At 42.4% G+C, this 21,751-nt stretch overlaps 1 protein-coding gene across 6 annotated transcripts in view; it reads left to right on the top strand.

The window, feature by feature from the left end:
- ABLIM1 (actin binding LIM protein 1) overlaps window positions 1-21,751 on the top strand; it is an 89,659-nt gene that overhangs the window by 53,718 nt on the left and 14,190 nt on the right. Inside the window, exons 7-14 of one of the 6 annotated variants that reach the window (XM_034663318.1) lie at window positions 267-396; window positions 10,410-10,514; window positions 12,218-12,265; window positions 13,363-13,371; window positions 15,012-15,158; window positions 17,336-17,427; window positions 18,656-18,758; window positions 21,354-21,418. In XM_034663318.1, the coding sequence (XP_034519209.1) occupies window positions 267-396; window positions 10,410-10,514; window positions 12,218-12,265; window positions 13,363-13,371; window positions 15,012-15,158; window positions 17,336-17,427; window positions 18,656-18,758; window positions 21,354-21,418 (699 nt within the window). The remainder of the gene's footprint in view (window positions 1-266; window positions 397-10,409; window positions 10,515-12,217; window positions 12,266-13,362; window positions 13,372-15,011; window positions 15,159-17,335; window positions 17,428-18,655; window positions 18,759-21,353; window positions 21,419-21,751) is intronic. The other 5 variants (XM_034663320.1, XM_034663315.1, XM_034663316.1 and 2 more) reach the window with 5 other exon arrangements.

Below are 21,751 nucleotides of genomic sequence, written 5' to 3'. Positions count from 1 at the left end.
TATTCTCTTTTTCCCAGAGCTCTACCAACATGGCATCTTACATCTTAAAATTTGGGTAAATGCAAGAACTACGGGTTTTGAACAAAATGTATTAACCGCAGAATGCTCCTTTGCATACGTCTTTGAGGATATGGCCCTAAAATGTATACATGAACAGGTCGACATGATAGTTCCCAGGCAGCCTTTGTAGACTTGGATTTCACCTGGACCCAATGATAGCCTGAGTGTGTGTCTTACGCTCCCGCATTCTCGCACTTTCTTTCCAGGGCTACCAGGACTCTCGGGACCGGGTGATCCACCGGTCCACCAGCCAGGGCTCCATCAACTCCCCCGTCTACAGCCGCCACAGCTACACTCCAACCACATCGCGCTCTCCCCAGCATTTTCACAGACCTGGTAAGGGTGCCTCTTCCCTAGATTTCACTCTATATAAATAGTCTGTGTTGCTGTGTGATTTTTTTTTCCCCCACCACAGATAGTGTATTAAAAATCTAGCTGCCAAATAGCTCTCCCCTTTTCCCAGGGGAAAAAAAAAAAAAGACAACTCCTATCCAACTATAATTTGTGTTATTTTATGATTATATTCATTATGATTTATTAAATAATTACATTTTGACGGTGAACAATGGGANGGCCAGGGAGATTTTTTTTTTTTTTTTTTTTTTTTTTTTTGCCTTGAAGAAAATCTCATCGCTTTGAGACTTAAAATGAAGATTTCCAAAGAGAATACGTGATGTGCCTCTTGGGCACGTCAGCATCATCTAAAATCCAGCGTTAATCATTCGTTGGTGGGTTTGCTGTGTTTCCCCAGTCCAGGCACAGGGTGTTACTCAGTGTGCTTGATTAAGCTCCTGCTAGAAGGCAGTATTACGTGCAGGCTCGGGGTTGTGTTTGAGAACTTTTCAGATCCATTCCAGCCCTTAGATTTTGAACCAGACTTAGAAAAACTAGAAATAGACAATATCGAGCAATAGTGGCCTTCAGGTGACCTTCATCTGTGCACAGCATAGACCCTATCACTATTAGTGGGTGTCTCCTGTGTGGAATGGAAGAATGGAGATCCCAGCGTGGATCCAGGGTTCCCAGAGGGAGACTCTGGCCTTCTAAACAACCTTGGTGGCAGTGAACATCTAGGAAGACTGCATTTTAAGCTGCTTCTGCACAGGTTGATGAGAACAAACTCATTCATTTGCTAACTTATTCAATAAAATGGAACCAGAGGAAATGAGCAGAATATAAAAAGGCTGCAATCTCTTCCTTAAAGCCATAGATTTAATGCTTATAGAAGATTGATTTTTTTACTATATGAGTCTTCAATAATGTATAATTTTCTCTAGGTCATAAATAGTATTTGTTGAGTTATGTTAAATGAGGGTTTTTCAAGAAATGGATTTTTTTTTCATGTATGACTATATTCATTTAATCCCTGCCCTGGACCTGGGTCTGAATTGAAGCCCTCGTCTGTGTGAGGGACAAGGAGTCCTATATGCAGCCACCCCTCCATATAGGCACGTGCTGAGGTCACCGAGGCCACAGCCATGACCTTGTCAGAATGATGTGGGGCTACAAGGAAATTGTTGTTCCATGGGTCCCTGAATAGTCAAGGGGTGGCCAGCGAGGGACATTATTTCCCTAAAAGGTCATTTCACTGTTGAGCAAACTTTTCGTCTGTTCCAATCATGGTTCCGAAGCCAGCAGCCTTTAGAACGTTGCCCATTCTAAGTGATCCTCCTCCTTTTCATGATATATCATGGGCATGCATGATGCCAGTTATTAGGGTTTATAATTATTTTTTCAAGATCTACCCTGGTCAAATGAAGCCATTAGGGTTCTGACAGCAGGGCTGTGGTCAGTATAGAAAACCTCTGATTATCCGCTCTGTGGGTTCTAGATGTCAGGTAATGGTACATGTCCTCAGGTCTGGGTTTAGTTTTAAAGGTCCATTTTCCTTCCAAGATAACGAAGCTTCCAGTTCCACCCTGTGCTGCCACCACACAGGTCTGGAGATCCTAAGTAGCTCTTCGCCACCCAGGGAACACAAACCGGTTTTCCTTCTACACAGGAGAATAAAATTAAACTGCTAGTGGGAGAAGTTAGCAGCTTAAAAAAAAACCATCTGACCCTTACATATAAGTACTTCTTTACAAGGTTCTTAAAATTATTATCTTTTTTTTTTTTACACGTGTTTCAAGGGTTCTGTTTTGTCAGGTGCTTTTTAAAAACAGCTATTTCTGAGTCTAAATGATGTGCCTGGTACTGGCTCAACAGTAGCCGGTGTCATCTGGACAGAGAATGTCCTGGTAGCTATTCCTTCTCATAAAGCCATTTATTCTCAGAGAGTGCTCTGTACCAGCCTGAACCTGTTCGCAAATTCTCCCCACTTTGCCTCGCCCTTAGCAGGTGCGTTCTTAACCCTTTTGCCTTCTTCCTTTTTCAGACTCCTGATTAATGTTCTGTATTTCCGCTCCCCCCCCCAGTGATGATGTTGTCCCTGCTCCTGTGTTAATTTCTGTTCTTCTTTTCTGTTTCCACCTGGCCCCGCCCCTGACTCCTTGCTGCACAGAGCTGCTGTCTCCTGGTGTGCAGAGGTTGTCCCACCTGCGCACCAGCAGCCTCAGCTCCACCCACAGCGACTCCCGCCCCAACTCCCCCTTCCGACACCACTTCATTCCCCATATCAAAGGTAAGGAGGCAGGCTTCTCCAGGCAGCACCCCGCAGAGTGGAGATTTATTAGCACCCAGGGAAGGCTAATAAGGCGTATCTCCAAGAGTTAGCTCCCAGCTTTCAACCTCTCCGCATGCCTGCGTGTGTCTTGACTACACCCAGCGTCTTAGAACTGACATGGCATTTCTCTGCGGGAGAAATGTGTCATTTCTAAGGGCTCTAGATGAAGAAACAGGAAGTATGTTTAAGACCATAAGATGTATTACCTACCACTTAGGGAAAAAAACCATATATTATCATTTTGTTTTTCTGTGCCAAAAGCAAAATATAATATATACTTGGGGTATTTTCCTGGTTTTGATATGTGATGTGGCTCAGCAAATCATACCAGCATTTAGCAACAAATCTGCAAAACTTGTCTTACTGGTGATAAGCCACTTCACCACTTAATGATATTAAAACACTTGGATAGTATAAAAAGATCTGTGGCAATGTAACTTAAATTTCTCTCCTCGAGCCAACCCTTAGAGTAATCGGTCCTCTTTTGACTGGTCCTTATCCTGCACGATGCAGAAGACGAGCTTTGCCTTCTGTTTTCTGTTTCTGCCCCACGTCCCTGCCCATTCCCTTTATGGCATTCCCATCGTTTCCTCGTTGTCCATCATGCTTCCGTAGCAGTCCTCAACTGGGGCTCCTGTTCCCCTCCATGTGTTGGGGGATCCAAGAGCCCTGATAAGGGTATCAAAGGTGCCATAATTTAAAATACGTCTGAGCTCCCAGAAGCATGCTAACTTGTTCCATAGTCTTGATTTGGACCAGATTAACCCATGACAGTAGCTGAAGGAGGGGAGTGGCAGGCGAGCGCAGGTGTCGTTAGGGCACTTGAGACAGACCTGTCGGATTCTAACCCTGTGATACAAGTGCTGGCATCCTGAGCACTGCTACTGAGTAGCCAAAATATTGTCCCAGTTGACTGAGCTTTCGTTTGCAGCCTACCCAAGTTATTTTCTTACTGCTCGCTTGGATTTTTGAGCAACTGAGTCCAAAAATACAGACGTACTGCAGCATGCTGTTTGCAGCATGCTACTCTGGCATTTTCTGTGCTGTAAAAATAATGTTGCTGACACGCTTGCTGAAGACACGTGTTATTTGTCACTAGCAAAGAGATCAGTCTTTTTTCAGTTGGAGCAACGCTTTCTAAAATTCTTGACAGATTTTTTACATATTGTTGCTAATTAGTATGGGGGGGGCTTTAGAGAATGTTTATGAAACCGTGAGAAATTATTAAACAACTTCAGAGATGGATTTTAAAGAGACTTTAATATAGAAGCCCGTGGCCCAGCTTAGAGTTGTTTCTAATATGCAAGAGAAAATAGGTTTTTTAATTCAAACATGTAAGCTGCCTTGTTTGGTTATTACATGTTTCATCTTTCCAAAGAGATCCTTTTTGTAGGGAGAAGAATGTCACGTGCCCTGTAAAGTGATACACAGTTTGTACAAATAACGCATCACCAGATATCAAGACTCACAAAACTTTGTGTCTGTGAACAGCTTTATGGAGAGCTGGAATGCCCAAATGGACATTGGAGTCCTAGGTTTAAATATTTTCTCTGTCCTGTGCTCGCCATGGGACCTTGGGCTGTTGACTTCCCTTTTGGACTGTCACTTGGCTCTGTCATCTACAGATCCTCTCCTAGGTTGTGAGAGATGCATGAGGTCAAGTGCCCTGGTGTGTAGTAAGCCCTCAGCTCACCTTGTCCGTGACAGTTTCCCCCTGGGCATGGTGCCCTTAAAGCACTTTTGGTTACATCATCCCATTCCATTCTCTGGTTAAGGGGCCATGGCCAAGGGCTCACACCTAGGGAGTGCTGCACCAGGACCAGACCCCAGGTCCCCCCATCCCCCTGGGTATTTCAGTCTAAATATACATGAAAGATAATTTCCATCTCTGTTTAACTAGAAAATTGCGTTCTTGTTGAGCTAAAACAAACAGCTGCTTTCAGTCATTTAAATTTTTCCTTATCAACAGGAATACCAAATAGTAATAAAAATTACATACCTTTGTGTGCCCCAGTGGTGCCTTATTAAAAATGTAGATATACGGTTGACCCTTGAACAATGTGGGGATTAGGGGCACCGACCCTCTGTATGGTGGAAAAATCTTTATATGAATTTTGACTCTCTCAAAACTTAACTACTAATAGCCTACTGTTAGCCCTTACTGATAACACAGTCAATTAACACATATTTTTATATGTATTATAAACTGTATTCTTACAATAAAGTAAGCTAGAGAAAGGAAAATGTTATTAAGAAAATCAGGAGGAAAATACATTTATGGTACTATACGTTTACCAAAAAATACCCACGTATAAGTGGACCCATGCTGTTCAAACCCATGTCATTCAAGGGTCAAAGGTACATCGTTTTCTGTCTTCAGACTGAATTTGAACTTTTTCACAAAAATATTGTGGTTTTCAGTTGTAGAGAGCATTAGGCCAAGAAGGATTAGCTTGACCCTGAGCCCACACTTATAAAACATCTAACGGTCTCCCTCCCATGTGCCTCCAGTTCATTCCTGTAAAATAGTGTACATAAATCAGATACAAAATGTAACGTACATAGCAGTATATGCGGAGTTTTAAAATCAGATGTGCTTTTTGCGAAACTACGAAATAAATCATGGAGAATTTGTGTATTAAAGATATTGCTTTAAAAGCCTAATGCAGTTGAATAACTAAAAACCGATTCTTCAAGGAATTACTTATTAGTTATTCTGAAAAACATGTATCTGTTTCCGTGGAAACCTCTCCAGCACTTGGAAATTTCAATGCGGAGGGCATTCATGGCCATTGGAGAAACACATCTAAGGCATCTTCAAAATGGAGCCAAGTCCACTTGGTTCGTCATTTAAACATTCACTTTTTATCTCGGAGCTCGTCTTAACAATCTCAGGGCAGTTATTTTATTTATTTTTTTTTTAATATTTTATTTATTTATTTGACAGAGATAGAGACAGCCAGCGAGAGAGGGAACACAAGCAGGGGGAGTGGGAGAGGAAGAAGCAGGCTCATAGCAGAGGAGCCTGATGTGGGGCTCGATCCCATAACGCCAGGATCACGCCCTGAGCTGAAGGCAGACGCTTAACCGCTGTGCCACCCAGGCGCCCCTCAGGGCAGTTATTTTTAAAACAAATGTAAACTGGGCAGCCTGAGGATGCCAGGGCAGGATGTATATCCTTCTCAAATGTGTAGCTAGAAGCCAGGGGCCCCCTTGCCACTCCGGTGACCAGAAGTGCGGCAACCGCCCTCCCCATTTCCTAAGTCCACCTCCTGGTCCTTTTCTGATGCATGGGCCCGGGCCCCCAAGGCTCACGGAGCTGAGGGTGGTGTGCGTGTGTAAAGCTAAGATGCCCATCTTCGCTGTCTCTCTGTTCCACTGGCTTCTCTGTCCACGTTCTGTGATGTCCATCTTGTCTCCTGCTGTGTTTTTATTTCTGTTCACTAAATGCCCCTGAAGCCTCATTCTGTGTTGGTATGTTGTTGTTGGGCCACGTGGACAAGTGCATGCTTGGATTTGGAAAGGTTTTCACTCTGTTCTGGGATTTGTCTGTGCCATGTTTGCTGAGTTTCTCTTCCCTCCTCTTTGAAATACTGTTAGACACTATATGTTCTGTGTCTACGAGGTATAAATCAGATTTGTGACCGCGAGGGCAACATATATGAAGTCTCTTTGAAAGGAATCTTTGCTCTTCTGCCATAGAAATTATTTGCTCTGATGCAAATAGTTGACGCTTGCTGAAGAAAACCATAATGGTTATTGAAACTTGAGATAAGAACCAGCAATCCTGAAACTCTGTCATGAAATTCTAGATGCTGCCAACTTTAAGGTCCCCTCAAAATACTCATTTATATTTTGGAATATAAGCACCTAGAGTCCAGAGTACCAGGCAACACTCCAGCAGGTGCCCCCAGCAGGCACATACACAGCCAGTTTGATTTACTTGTCTTAGGATTTGAACCTTGGGTTCTCAGGATACCAAAAAAGAAGATTGAAAATGAGGACAGAGCATTTGAATTTGTTAAGTACAGTAAGAATCCTGCAAGTGATTGATCTCCCACAACTGAAAAATCGGCTTAGAAAGCTGATGTGGAAGGAGCTAAAAATGAAAGCAAAGAAATATATATACACAGCAGCTTCTCATCACAGTAGCTAAGATCACTAACAGCTGAGAGTCAACCAATACAAGGAAGGACTTATCTAAGGAACAAAATGGCTATGAATGTGATAGATACAATATTCTATGACATATACACTATTATATTATCTTTAAACAGTGTCTGCATTTCCAGGCTGATGATGATGATGATGATGATGATGATGGTAATATCCTCTGTATATGATCGTTCATCTGACACCATATATATTCCTTTGCCTAAGTAATGCACTAGGCGTAAAAATAATGTCTCAGTTATTTTCTTCTAGAACGGAGTTAAAGTTTCATCACTTCAAGATAGGGTGTTTAAATTAGAAAAAGGAAAGAGGCCTTACCTTGAGAATTTTGCTTTTTCTTTTAAAATGCCAAAAAATGGGGGCACCTGGTTGCCTCCGTTCGTTAAGCATCCAACTCTTGATTTCAGCTCAGGGTCGTGAGTTCAAGCTCCGAGTTGGGCTCCACACTGGGCATGGAGCCTACTTTAAAAAAAAAAAATGCCAAAAAATGTTTAATGCCTTTGGTATTTCAGGGGCTAAGAATTTGGTACCTAGCAACAATTACTCTGAGACCTCGTTCCCAATGAGCCATTATGATGTGTGGAAATCGTGTTGTGTAGAATCCCTTCGATGGGTGCGTTGTTAGGTCTCTCTGCCTAGTGCTTTAAAAATGTTTTGTAGGAGGTTTTAATTGATTCTAGCATTAAATCTATTTATAAGGACTTGAACATAGTAGTGAAGTGTTTGGGGTTTTTTTAAAGCAACTAGAAAGGTCAGTGGTTGCTGAAATAGGCAGCCAAATAAAGAACTATACCCAATAAGAGACAGCACTCAGCTAGAATTCACCCATCGGAAATTCAGACAGTCACTCCCCAGCCTTTGAGAATCATCACCCTGATGATCTGAGAAGCAGTGGGCTCCAGTTGTCACTTGCCAGCCAAGCATCTCCATGATAGATTTTTGATACTTGGGCAAATGCTAATTCTAATAACCTTAAACCTTCGCGTCCCGTCTGTGCAGATATTTTAGTGTGCGCATGCCCCTGGCTCATAATCATCCAAACAGATTTAATAGAGTTTCATCCGATTGGATGTTATCACCACAGCCTGTGAGAACATTTCCCTGAGATGTCCAATGTTCTTCTACAAGTACAAGGGTAGAGTTGCAGGGCAGAGAGCGGTGTGGCTCAGCAGCAAGGAGCAGCCAGTGTTCAGGATACGCAGAAAGGGTCTTCAAAAGACAACCTCAAATAAGGCAAGACAGCTGTCTTTCTAGACCTTCTTTTGAGAACAGCTCTGAAGTGAGACAGTTAAATTGAGGTTATTGAGGACCTAGTGGGAAAGTTATAAAAAGGGGGTGCCGTTGTGACCCTGTTCCTCAATACTACCGTCTGGCTGCCTTTATTCCAGAGCCCTGTGGGGTTTAATCCTGCAGGGGTGCTTACTAAATTCGGCCGTTCATAGCTCAAGAATTCAAGGGGAGGCTGCTTCGGTCATTCGTTTGCAGACATTTTTAAGGCACCTGGTCTTGGCCAGGCACCGTGCTGAGCACAGAAAGATGAACGAGACCTAGTTCTAATTCAGCCTTAGATTTAAAACAGGATGTACTTCTGCGTGTAAACCACATTCTTCTTCCCCTGCTTGCCTCTCCCTGTGTCTTTTCACTTTTTTCAGATGTGAGCTAGTTATTTTTCACTAGAAGAGTGATGATAAATCAAGTAACTTTTGTAAAAATTAACCTTTTAATAGATCTGCAGTTTGGGGTGAAGCATCGTAATTTTTAGAAGCTAATATCTGATTTAAATAGTAAAGTCTACATTCTAATGTATTGGGAGCTAGATGTGAAACTGACTCTTGAGGAAGAAAGCTTCAGAACATGATAACCAAAAACCTGGAATCTGAATTGAAGCCAGCACCAAACTCAAATCTCATTTGGAAGATCTTGCTGCATATTCAGCTCTGGTTACCTAAAAATACACATATTGAGAAATTAAAGCTCTAGTAAGCGTGTTATTTTAAAACTCCAGCAATTGGTATCTTTTATACTTTGTGGGCCAGATTTAGAGCAGCTTGGTTTACTTGAAGAATCAGCTCGTGCTCTGTTTTCTAAAGATTTATGATTTGTTTCATATTGTTAGCATTATTTGATAGATAAATTACACTTTGTCAAAACTTACAGCTTTTGTGCTTCAAAGGGCACTATCAGGATAGTGAAAGACAGTTCACAGAATGAGAGGAAATGTTTGCAAGTCACCTATCTATCTGATAAGGGACTTGTATCCAGCATGTATAAGAAAGTCTTCTAACTCAGGAATAAAAGTAATCGCATAATAGTTCATTAACCTTTGATAGTCCCCTACACCTTGTGGTGTATTCTTGGGGCAGCTGTTTTCTCAGACAGGAGGCAGGAGGACAGTTTAGGGCAATAGCTGATCTCTGACAGTCCAGTGCAGGCCTCAGTTCATCCTGGTGGGAAGGGAATTTGCAGCCAAGTGCCAGCAAGCTTTTCTAGCCCCTTCCCTCTTCTCTCCCCCAAGAACACCTTGCTGTCCAGCCACAGTGGCCAAGCCTGTTGTTCCTACACACGATGGCCCTTCCTTCCTCAGGACTTTCAAGCCCTCTAGAATCTAGGCCTGCTCACCTCTCGGCCCACCCACCCACCTGGCATACTTACTCCCTGATGCCCTGCCCAGTCTAACATCTTAGCTTTCTGCAAGAGTTCCACCTGAGCAAGCCTGTCCGTGTGGTAGTCTGTCTCCTCACGCCCCCCCTCACAGGCAGGGCTGACTTCTCATTTATCTCCATGTCCTCAGTCATAGCTCAGTGCCAGCCGGGGTAGGTGTCCAGACCTGTTTCACAGATGGAATTGTTGGACTGGGAGGAGCCTCAGTGGAGCCTTGGAGGAGGCAGGTGGAGAGAGATATAAGCGGTCCCCAAGTCCCCGGGAGAAGGGGCTCTGACTCTAGGGTGTGTATTGCACAGTGAGGAGGCAGAAACATTTGTCCCAAGTGTAGACACTTTGCATTGCTAAGGGGAGGGGTTGGGTGACCACGCAGGTTCCCAGACATACATAGCCTTGCATTCAGAGAAATCTGTTCCACTCGCCAGCCTCTGCCATCGTGCCTGGAAGTGACTGTATTTGGGCTTGCATTTCCCACCCCTTCACATGCTTGGGATTTAATGGTCTGATAACTGATCCTGAATCATTAGCAAGTGACTTTCCATGACCCTTAACGTACTTTCCATCTAATCAGTTTGCTGCTAGCTCACGGCCTTCAACCGCATGCCATTGGAATGACGCATCCTACCGCTAGCTGCTTTTAACCCAGTTCTACTCGAACTCAAGTCTCTCTTGCGGAAAACTAAACCTTACATCACCTTGTGAGCCAAGTTGATAAATTGAGTTTGTTTCTTTTGTTTCTCCTTTTGGATGTACCTCCTTCCGGTTTGTTTTGAATTTTTATTATGCTTGCTTTGTTTTCTTTATTGCTGTCCCTTCTCTTATTTTGTTTTCTCCATTCTTCTCATTGGAGGCAATGAGCCGTCCAGCGGCCGGAACTCCCCTCTCCCTTACCGGCCAGACAGTCGTCCTCTCACTCCAACCTATGCTCAGGCCCCTAAACATTTCCATGTTCCAGGTAGGAGCTGACACGGTCTTTGTCTGGGTGTCCTGTCACGATGTAGAATGTAGCCCTGTTACCTGTCTCGTCTCATTCCTCACGCTCTCTGCATCGGGATGCACACAGTCGACAAACCCTAAATTGCACGATCTGACCCACGGGGCCTTTCAGAAGTTTGGGGTGTGAAATGCCAAGGATTTTATAGAAGGTTTAAGTTTTCTCAAAATTTTTTGAAGGGAGGTGGGAAGCAGAGAGTGAAGGAAGGAGAATTGAGTTGCACTGTTTTTTTGCTAAGATTTGAATTTTACATGTATATGAGTGCCCTCCGAACGTATCACTCTGTGGTTTGGTGTCATTGACTGATTATCACAATGGCAATCTAGTTACCTTCTCATCCTAAAGAATGAACCACAGCATCACTCAAGAGTACTTTCATTTTTTTCCTGTTTGTCTCCAGTGTGGAGATTCTTTCTATGGACTTTTCAGAGAGGTATAAAATGGGATCAATTGGTTGGTCCTTCTGCCGTGTATAACCAACTACTAACTTCTTAGCCCACAAAGATATCTTGCAATTTAGGCTGGTGCTGTAAGCTTTGCTGAAGTCATAAGCATTTGCTCTCATGGTACAAATAGTAATTTGCCATCAAGAACTAGAAAACTCAGGACCCATCAGTGTCTTCGTGTTTAGGGTCAACTCCATTTTTAAGGGCAAGATTGGCATATCAGAGGTCACAATATTTTTTCCCCCATTGGAAGCACATTGTTTTGTTTCTTTTAAGCTACTGAAGGTGGTTTAATAAATTACCCATAATGTTAATATTAGGACACATATTTGGAATCTATAATAGTTTTTTTCTTCTGCATTCCAAACTTACCTAATAAAACAGAGGAAAGTTCAGTGAGATTCATACCACTGAGATAGAACTGCCTTTTAAAATAAAGCTTCACTGAACCTTGAAAATCAGTGTTGTACATTTGCAACTTTTCTGCATGAAGAATGCCCCCACCAAGATACCGTGCCCAAGATTTGGGGGAAACAGACCTTTTGAAATTTACTGAGTTTGTAGTCAAAGCAAAACTGTAGCATTATCAAATGGGGTCCTGTATAAATAAATGAATAATAATATTTGGCACCTCTTTTCCTTTCTTTCTTTTTTTAATAATTTGACCTATATTAAGTTAGGATTCTCTTATTCTGTCAGCACATCAGACTAGCTTTGCACATAAAAACTGTTTTCTATGTTTTAAAAAACTGCTCTTAATTATATTACATTGCTTTCCACTGTTCCACTCATTAGTTGAAAAGTAAATTGAGCCCCTGGTATCTACTGGGAACTCAATTTCTAGACAGTAGCAATTTGGGGATCTTCCCCAAACTGGTTATGTCTTCCTCACCACTAGAGTCCCTGCACTGCTTCCATTTCTTCCTGTTTTAATCCCACTTTTAGTGAAGTGTGTATTTGCAACAAATGGCTCATGAATAAGTTACATCTCTATATATTCTAAGATGTATTACAAAGGATTCCATATCACTTGTCTGTAGTGATTCACTCATTCCTGGAACAACTTCCAGTAATTTCAATCTTTGTAATACAGAAGTTAACCTTCCGGGTTGTTTTTGTTCAAGAGTCTTCGGTTTGGTTTGCCTCTGGGTTGATCTGTTTTTTCCCATCGCTGAACCGGTTCCCATAATCACACACCTTTGCTTTTCATTTCCACAGATCAAGGGATCAACATTTACCGAAAACCACCAATCTACAAACAGCATGGTAAAACCCGCTTTCCTCCGGGTAGCTTTTTACTAGCGGCGCCCACTGAACCCTTTACTGTCCTCTGAAAGGCTTCTCTCCTGCTGCTTTTGAGAATCAAACTGGGGCACCCAGCGTATTATGCCTTCCTGTTTTCCTAAGATGCAGTGATTGTGAGATTGGTTTTCCTAGAAAGAAACACTTAGCTTGGTTAGGAAGCTCCCAGTAATTCACAAACACCTTTTTTTTTTTTTTTGCCATCAAATAATTTAACCAACTCTATAATAATTTGCATAAGCTTCTAATTAGTTTAATTAAAATAGTGAAGGGCAGCTACCTAGAAAAATTAACTGGACTAAGCCTATATCAACTTGACTGTCCAATTCCCCAGTTTCCTGTGGGCTTGCAGATGTCTGTGCCTTGCGGTGAAACGGACAGGACACACTCCAAGAACCAAGGACCTAGCCCTGGTCCCAGCCCTTTCCCTCGATGGTTCTATATCATGGACACAATTTCTCTGTCCCTCAGTTTTCTCCTAGGCAACAACCAGTGAGTTAGGCCAGCTTGTTTCTTGAAATTCCTGCAAACTAAAATCCCTAACATGGATTAATAATTGTGTTTTCCTTTTCTGGAAATATGGAATTTTTAAACCCAGGAAATCACATTACCCTATTAGGTAGATCACATTTCCCTCCACCATTATCAGGTCTCTATAGATTAGGTGCCGTAAATTGTTGTGAACAGATAGAAAGCCAAGACCGGTCTTCAGGTGATTTCAGAAAATTATATACAAAATGTGCCTGGAAATTTGAAGGCTGCCTTTAAGATACCTAGTCGACGTTAATGCGTCCTTAAGGATTAGGATGACATGAAAAGCAAAGAAAGTTGAAAATGCACAAGGAAAAAAATTAGGCCAACATTGGGGGGGGGGGGACAATGTACGTACTGTAATGGTTCTAGAACTGTGATTTTTTTTTCTCTCTCTCTCTCTTTTTTTAAGATTTTACACCATGTGCTTGCTTTTTTTAAGTTTGTTAACATTGTTTTTGTTTGTTTTTTTATGGTTTAATGTCTTCTCACCCACTCATTAACATGTGAATGTTTACTGACTTCACCAGTTCTAATGCGTAAGTACTGTTTGAAGTCATGCTTTTTTTTTTTTTCTCTAAATTTACGAATGAGACTCCAAGAGTTTGGTTTATCAATGTAGAAACTGTTTTTATTACTTAAATCTCTAAGGCCCTGCCTCTCTAAACAAAAATAATCAAATAATTTAGATTTAAAGAGAGTAGATAGTGTTAGCTTATTTGTTTGAAAGAGACTGGCTTTTTTTCCTGAAATGTGCTCTGACTTGACTCTTTCTTTGTCATCGTTAAGGGTAGCTCGGTCAGAGTTTCTTCCCAAGGGACATTGTGCAAAAGAGCAGTTGCATGGACTAGAACTAGACGGACGCCAAAAACTGGTATCCATGCCCCAATGCATTTGGAAAATGCTAGATTTATTAAAAGTCACACTTTTTTTTTGGTAATGCAGAACATCTCCATCTTTAATATGCTAACACATGTTGTCCTTCTTAAGAAGAGGATGTGGTTTCTAGTGTTTTCCAGGCCGAATTTTTATGTCAGAGAAACACTACTCGGTGCTTGGCCAAGACTTCACCCCTTATGAGTCTGTAGGGTGACCTTGGTCAAGTCGCTTCAACGAGACCCAGAAGGTTACTACAAGAATTCGAGCCAAGGATTCAAAAAAATTATTTCCAGATTTTAAAATATGTGAACCTGGGGTGGGGGGAGTTTTTTTTAAAACATTCTAACTCTATTTTGAAATGTTTAGTAACATGCCAGGCCAGTCTGCCACATTAGCCAGAATTAGGGTATGACCATTAAACCTGGTTTGTTTGTTCCAGCTCTGTGATTAGATTTGGAGCTCTAAGCCAGGGACTCCTCTAAGCAGAGCCGTTAAAAACCCTGTGAACTAAGGCCCTTGCTAGTCTGGCTTTTATTGTTTTAAAGTTGGATGACTCACTTGTATGTGCAGACCCTTGAGGAAAACAAGGAGTGTTTTGCATACATAAGGCGCCATGTTGAATTCCTACAAGCTGAGAGCGGATTTTCCCATTGCCATTTCCCTTAGGACTCAAGACACACATATAATACACAAGGATTTAGAATGAACTGGACAGATGATAGCTAAAATGAACAGACACAAATACACAAAGAGACAAAGCCCTCTTCTGATTAACAGCTACAATCAAGTGACAGTGTCATATTTTTAACTTAGTTCTTTACTTTCCAATTACTAATTCAAATTTCTAATTACTGTCGAAGAGTGTTATCTGATGGAACTTTCTGTGATGACGGAAATGTTCTACCGTTGTGCTTCCAATATGGTAGCCACGAATCACGTGTGGCTACTGAGCACTTAAAATGTATCTAGTGCAGCCGAGGAACAAAATTTTAATTTTACTCATTTGTTTCATTTAATTTTATTAATTGAAATTTAAGTAGCCACGTGTCACTAGAGCTAATATTGGACAGCCCAGTTCTGGAACAAGGTATTTCAGATGTCGAATGAAGTTCTGCTTCCGACAGAACATGAGGACAATGAGTTGGCACTAGGCACCACTGAGCGGCTGGGCAGTTGATACTGATTATAAACAGCTTTCTGGAGTTGAAATTTTTGCCAGAAAACAAGAAAACTGTGTAAGTGGGTTATACCACCATGACCTTGCAGACCGATAGCTAAGCTCCCCCTGATTCCCACCTAGATGCAGCTGCCTTGGCAGCCCAGAGCAAGTCTTCAGAAGATATCATCAAGTTTTCCAAGTTCCCAGCAGCCCAGGCTCCAGACCCCAGCGAGATACCAAAGATTGAGACGGACCACTGGCCCGGTCCCCCCTCATTTGCTGGCATAGGTATGCAACTGCGATAGCGGAGCCCCGTGGACAAATTGGTAGGAGATAACAAAATGAAATGCTTCAACATGTGCAAGAAAATGTGTCCTGTCGTAAAGACTTTTAAGAAAAGTATGACGAGGGGTAGAGGAAAGCACTGAGTGTGTATTCTCGTGTGTGCAAAATGCTTCAGAATTACAAAAGCCCAGTCACCAGAGCCTTGCACTAACCAACCCACGGAGAGGCAGACAGAACTGGTCTAAAACGATTGATTGGCCTGGACTCTCAAGAGTTGTTACTGCAAAATCAGTGACTCTTGAAACTGTTGAACCAAAGCCTCCTGCCAAGAGCATCGTTCTGTCTCATTAGCGTCTGGTGGGAGGATGTATTGAGTGTCCACAGAGGCGTGACTTCTTTCAGTTAAACTTGTTTTAGACTATTTCTGGGTTCTAATTACAGTTCTCTTAACAAGCAGTCTTAATACAGGAGCCCTTGCACCTTTCTTGCGAGATCACGTTCTCCGTCACTCAGAAGGGCTGACCAGAGTCGTGGGTGCTCTGAGATACTCCCTGTGTGAAGTTGTGTGATTTTCCATCTATCATTGCCATGAATTCTGTGCTAAGATGTCACTTTGAGCTGTCTCATTCTTTGCTTTGAGCCACGAATCTATGCTTTCGAACTGTGTCTGTGCTTTACTGTTTTGTTGGTTGTGAAATCATTTGGCCTAAAAAGTGGCATTAGCAAACTCCGAAGCTAATACTGAAAATTGAGTGAGTCAGCTTTACAAAGATATAACTATCTCATCACATTTCTGTTGACAACCTTTTAAAAAAGGCCTTCAATTTTCCAAATTTCCAAATTTTCTTCACTGTGATTTTTCCAATCGAGTTATTTTCTGGAATAACTTTTTACAAACGGTGTAAGTGGAGTTTAAAGCAATCCATATTTATAGAAATACTTGAAGGAAAATCTACCTCCCTGGGTTTATGATTCACAAGTACTCTATATATTACGTTGACTTAAGATTATCTGATTCTTGTAAACTTGTGTCTTTTACTTTTCATTAGTAGAAATTGAAGAGAGAGCATTCACAATGACATTTATGATTTTAGGAACTAAGAATCAATCATCAGCTTTTCTCTGCCAGACCGTGCCCTGAAGGCTGTTGCTGGGGCCTTTGGGGTTCCTAGTTTGGTCTCACTGCTTTGTGGGGACATAAGCAGCTAAATTTAGGGGAAAGGAAGAATTAGTATTTTGTTGTTAAAATCCTCGTCCCTAAATGGTTTAAAGCTTTTGGGTTCCAAAATGAAGAAAAATTCTGGCTCATTAATCAAAATGATAAAAACTGAGACCATTAGTTCAAGTTTATTTTGATTAGATTAGCACACTTTCCTGTTTCCTCCCACAGCCAGATTAATCCAAGCAATTTAGGAAAAACAATAATTATCTTAATTTTACAACCATTCAGACAGATTCCTCCCTTTCACTCCCTGACTCCCCTTTTCCAAGAAGCTTAAAAACTATAAATGATCTGCTAGATTGGAGTAAAATAACTCATTTTTAGCTGTCTTAACACTATTCATTGACCCATTAGTATAAAACTCTTTTGTGACCATTTTTTCAAAGGATTGAGGGAAAGAAACATTAGAGACTTCATCTCTTAAAAATAAAAGCATGCTCGTTAACGAATTTATTAAGGGCAGAAGATAGGGTGACCGTTATGAGGACAAGTTCAGAAAAAGAGAAAACTAGAAGATCGCAAAATGTGTCATAGGAGAGTGACTGTCTTACCTGTTTGATGGTATGTACGTGAGTTTGGGTTCCTCCCTGTTTGAAAGCTGACCTCAGGGACACCTGAAGAATAACTGTAGACACCCCTCCCCCTTAGTACAGAGGGCTCTGGCCCGTGGGATGACTTAGACTGAATCATAAGGGCACACGGAGTTCTAATTGAGCAAGTCAGTTGTTAGGAGGCCAAAATTCATGCCTTACCATGTCCTACGTTGAACTGGCCTAAAGCACGAAACCCACCAGTAGGACCAGATTGGTGGTAGGCTCTTTTTGCCTCGTGGTGTTCACGAACGTTAAAGACCACTGCTGATTTTGCCAGCCGGACAAGTTGAGCACAGGTGGGTTAGTCCCTTAAGATCCCTTTGCCGTGGGGCTAACATGAGAAGTTGTCTTTGCTGTGGAATTAGGAGCCGACATGAGACGCAGATCTAGCGGCAGAGAGGAAGACGAGGAGGAGCTTCTGAGGCGCCGGCAGCTGCAAGAAGAGCAATTAATGAAGGTTTGTCCTTAAACTACTTTGCTGCAGTTCCATAGATCTGGATTTTTTGAATGGATACCGTGGGCGAGCCGCCGAGTGAATGAGAGGCCATCCGAGCCCTCCAAGGGCTGGAAATCCAGTAGGCAATAGAAGACAGGCCTCTTGTGACCTTAAGGCAGGGTACTTAGTACTTAGTGGGTTCCAGAAGAGATGGCCTGGAAGCTGGAGGTCAGAGGGACATGGAATGTTCGAGCTTCTGCAAGGAGAGCCAGCCTGTATGGGGTATGTGTGTGCAGTGCGTGTGTCGAAAGGGCCAGATGAAGCCAAGCTGTTCACCCACCTGCTCTGACACCGCCTTCCCTCGTGCAGGCTCTGCTGAAGGAATTCCGCTGGGATTGAGTGTTTCTCCTAGGCTTTCCTCAGGACTTGTAGGACCTTGTATGTCTATCTGGGCTAGGAAGGAGGGGATAAAATGGACGGCCACCAAGACATCCTCATTCTACCCCCTTCCCCCACAGCATCCTGGAAGACCAAAAGGAGGATAGTCCATTATAGCCTGGGGTAGAGGGAGCTAGGACATTGTATACCCTCCCACCAATAAGGAACTGATGAATCCCTTCACAGGACATTTTCCAAGGATGCTTAATCATATGGGAAATGCACATGATACCAGTTATATGGAGGGAGAGAATAGAAATTTTCATTTACAGCATGATCCCAGCTTTGTATGATATGTGCACAGAAAAATGCTGGATGGATATAAATCAAAATGTAAATGGTGGTTATCTCTGAGGGGTGGATGACGGGTTACTCTTCTTTCCTTCTAGATTTTCTAAAGTCTGTGCAATGAGCATATATTACTCTTGTTTTCTTGTTTTCAAACAAATCAGTGTAATTTCCTTTTAAAGGATACTATCCCCAGACTTCCCTTTGCACATCAAAAATCTCCACACAGTCACACATGCCTCCTGAGATCACCTTCTGGCACGTTGGGGAGGGCAAAGGAGGGAGATTCTTCTGACATTCTTCTGACATGGAGCTTGGCCTAGGGAAATGGAGTCGTGACATGAAAAAGGCTGAGAGGGGTTCAAGGTCCAAAACCTGGCCAATCCCGTGAGGAGCCACCAGGCTCTGGCTCTGTATGCGTCCAGGCCACTCCACAGTCAGGAACCTCTTGCAAGACCTTCTAAAACAGAAACTGCCATTCTGACAATAATTGTGGGCTTCACCTCATCTTTCTTTGCCATAGCTCAACTCAGGCCTGGGGCAGTTGATACTGAAAGAGGAGATGGAGAAGGAGAGCCGAGAGAGGTCCCTGACAGCCAGTCGCTATGATTCTCCCATCAACTCAGGTGAGCAGCAGGCCCATCGCCTTCTCCCAGCCAAGAGCCAGCTACCTGCCTGCAGGGAGCCCGTCTGGACTCTTCCAGGAGAAGGAGGGCCATTTCTGGTGGGACCTGCTAAATGTTCTACATGAACGGAAGTATGGGAAACCCACTGTATGTCAGCTTAGCTTGTAAGGATGCCATAGTTCTTCCTTCAATGTATATTTTCTTCATGTTGGAGATGGGGGAACCATTGGAGGGTTTCCTGAAGGTCAGTTCAGAATATTCATCTTCGAGGGACTCAGCAAAAGGAAATCCTTATAGAGAACAGAATGCTTTGGAGCATTTGGAGAGATGGGTGTATCTCTTATATTTGTAATATATGGAACACACACATACATGTATTTATATATATAAAATTAAAAGTAAACATGAAGAAAAAGCTCAGTCATTGAGAGGTCTAGCTCAGGCAAGGAAGGGAGGTACATGATCAGGATTTTCTGTCTTTATGGTTTTTACACTCTCTGCTGAGAAGGGAAGACATCCATACATGCAGAAGTAACCACGGGTCGTATCTTACCCTGGAAAGGGTCTCAGACTTTCTAAACCCATACACTTTCACTTTCAGTTCCTATTACCTTATTTCCATTAGAGCAGAGCCATGATTTTTGGTTCAGGGAACTCAGTTTTGCAGAGGAGACTTCATAACAATTGATTAAATTGGTTCATCCTTTTAATCTAGAACACAATATGGCAATGTGAATCAAGAACCTTTTAGTTCATTTCATTTTGACTCTTCTACTCTTACAAAGAGAGAGGAGGAGGGAGAGACAATAGAGTGCTTTTTGATTGCAGAGAACCTGAACAACATTTTCAAAATATTATGATTTACATTCAGATATTCAGTAAAAGAGCTGAAGACCAAGAGTGTTGTTTTTGACACTTGAAGATTATTTATACATTGGGCAGAAATAGTCTATCAGTATATTTTGTCCTGCTTATATTTGTCATAAGCCAGTTCTCTCTTCACCCACAAGATTTCTTCTCCCATGTTGAGCTAGTGCATAATTTTCCCTCCTGAAGGTTCTTTATTTTTTTTTAAAGATTTTATATATTTATCTGAGAGAGAGAAAGCGAGAGACAGAGCACGAACGGAGGGAGAGGGACAAAGGGAGAGGGAGAAGCAGCAGCCTCCCTGCTGAGCAGGGGAGCCTGATGCGAGGCTCGATCTCAGGACCCTGAGATCATGACCTGACCCAAAGGCAGATGCTTTACCGACTGAGCCACACAGGTGCCCCTCGAAGGTTCTTTAAAAGTGTGTTTAGGGGTGCCTGGGTGGCTCAGGGGCGCCTGGGTGGCTCAGTCGTTAAGCGTCTGCCTTCGGCTCAGGGAGTGATCCTGGCGTTCTGGGATCGAGCCCCACATCGGGCTCCTCCGCTGGGAGCCTGCTTCTTCCTCTCCTGCTCCCCCTGGTTGTGTTCCCTGTCTCGCTGGCTGTCTCTCTCTCTGTCAAATAAAAAAATAAAATCTTTAAAAAAAAAATGTGTTTAGTGTTTACTACATGCAAGCATTTTTGCTAGACATTGTTCCATTTATTTTTATAACATGCCAATGAAGTAGGTGATATTATTACTCCCATTTTGTTGATCAGGAGACGGGGGTAGGAGGGTTAAGTCACTTACCCAATGTCACATTATTCCTAACTAGCAAAACTAGGATTCAGGATTCCAAGCATTACAACCCCAGAGCCCTCATGCTGAACCAGAATGCCCTGCTACCTCTCCTTCATGCCTCACTGCCATCGATCTTGGATTTGGCGGTTTACTAATCTTGAGAGTTCCTTCTGATCCTGTAGTTCTGTTCTGTTAGAACATATACCGCAAGTCAAGAAACAGAGTTACAAAGATGAAATTTCATGCCAAGGTATGAAGTTATAGTGCCAGAATCCAAGTCTAGATCTGCCCCCCAGAGCTCTGCAGCTTATGTAATGTCATGCTGTCGGTTAGTGGGATATCCTATCCCGTGCCTCTCAGCTGCTCAACTGTGGTGAGCCAGGCGAGCAGGACAACATACACAGCTGGCCTTCAGGTCAGTTATTGCCACCATACCAACCGCAGCACGAGCTTATGCATCCAGATGGCCCTCGCTTCAAATCATTGCTTAGCTATTTACAAGGTGAGTGACCTTGGACAAGGTACTTAACTTCTGTTAGCCCCTATTTCTTCTCCTATAAAATGAAAATGATATCATAGTGCTGTTAGGGTGGTATCGAGGATTTGGGGGTAAAGCAGTGCCAAGCACCTCTTCCTTCCTTCTCCACCCATTTTCTCTATCACCCAAATGTGGTGGCCTTTCATGAACATTAGAGCCCAATATTATTTGAGTTATTTTTTTTCTATTTTTCCGCCTGTCTTCTCCTCAGTAAGGTAGAGGATGCATTGCCAGTTTCATTAGAGAATTGGGCTTCTGGGGACACCTGGCTGGCTCAGTTGGTAGAGCATGCAACTCTTGATCTTGGGGTCATGCGTTCGAGCCCCACGTTGGGGGTAGAGTTTACTTAAAAAAAAAAAAGGCTATTAAGTATTGGACTTCTGATTTCCTTTTTTACCTTTTCTCATTTAGCTTCACATGTTCTGTCATCTAAAACCTCATCGCTCCCAGGCTATGGAAAAAATGGGCTTCACCGGGTAAGATTTTTCAATTAATTGTTCCTGAGTTGATTCCCTCTTCAGTCCTGGTTGAAGTGCTGATATGCTGTCTGAATATGTCCGATAACATGATCTCAGTATTAGAATATAATGAAAATTATAATTCCCCTGGAGAGTTACTTTGAGTTACAGGCAAAAAATATATATATTTCTATTGAGAGAAAGAAAAATTGACTTTAGATGGAAGAATAGCCTGTGTAAGCTTGTGGGGAGACTACATTAATTAATCGTGTGGCAAATATTTCCACAATCAAGCTAAGAGTAGTGACTTGAGTCCTTATCTCTGCTATAAAAAGATATGGGAAACTTTGT

The sequence above is a fragment of the Ailuropoda melanoleuca genome, chromosome 6 (genome assembly GCF_002007445.2).
Source record: "Ailuropoda melanoleuca isolate Jingjing chromosome 6, ASM200744v2, whole genome shotgun sequence".
NCBI classification, from domain to species: Eukaryota; Metazoa; Chordata; class Mammalia; order Carnivora; family Ursidae; genus Ailuropoda; species Ailuropoda melanoleuca.
Note: the sequence above shows the minus strand (reverse complement) of the source record. Positions and strands in the feature narration are given on the sequence as shown.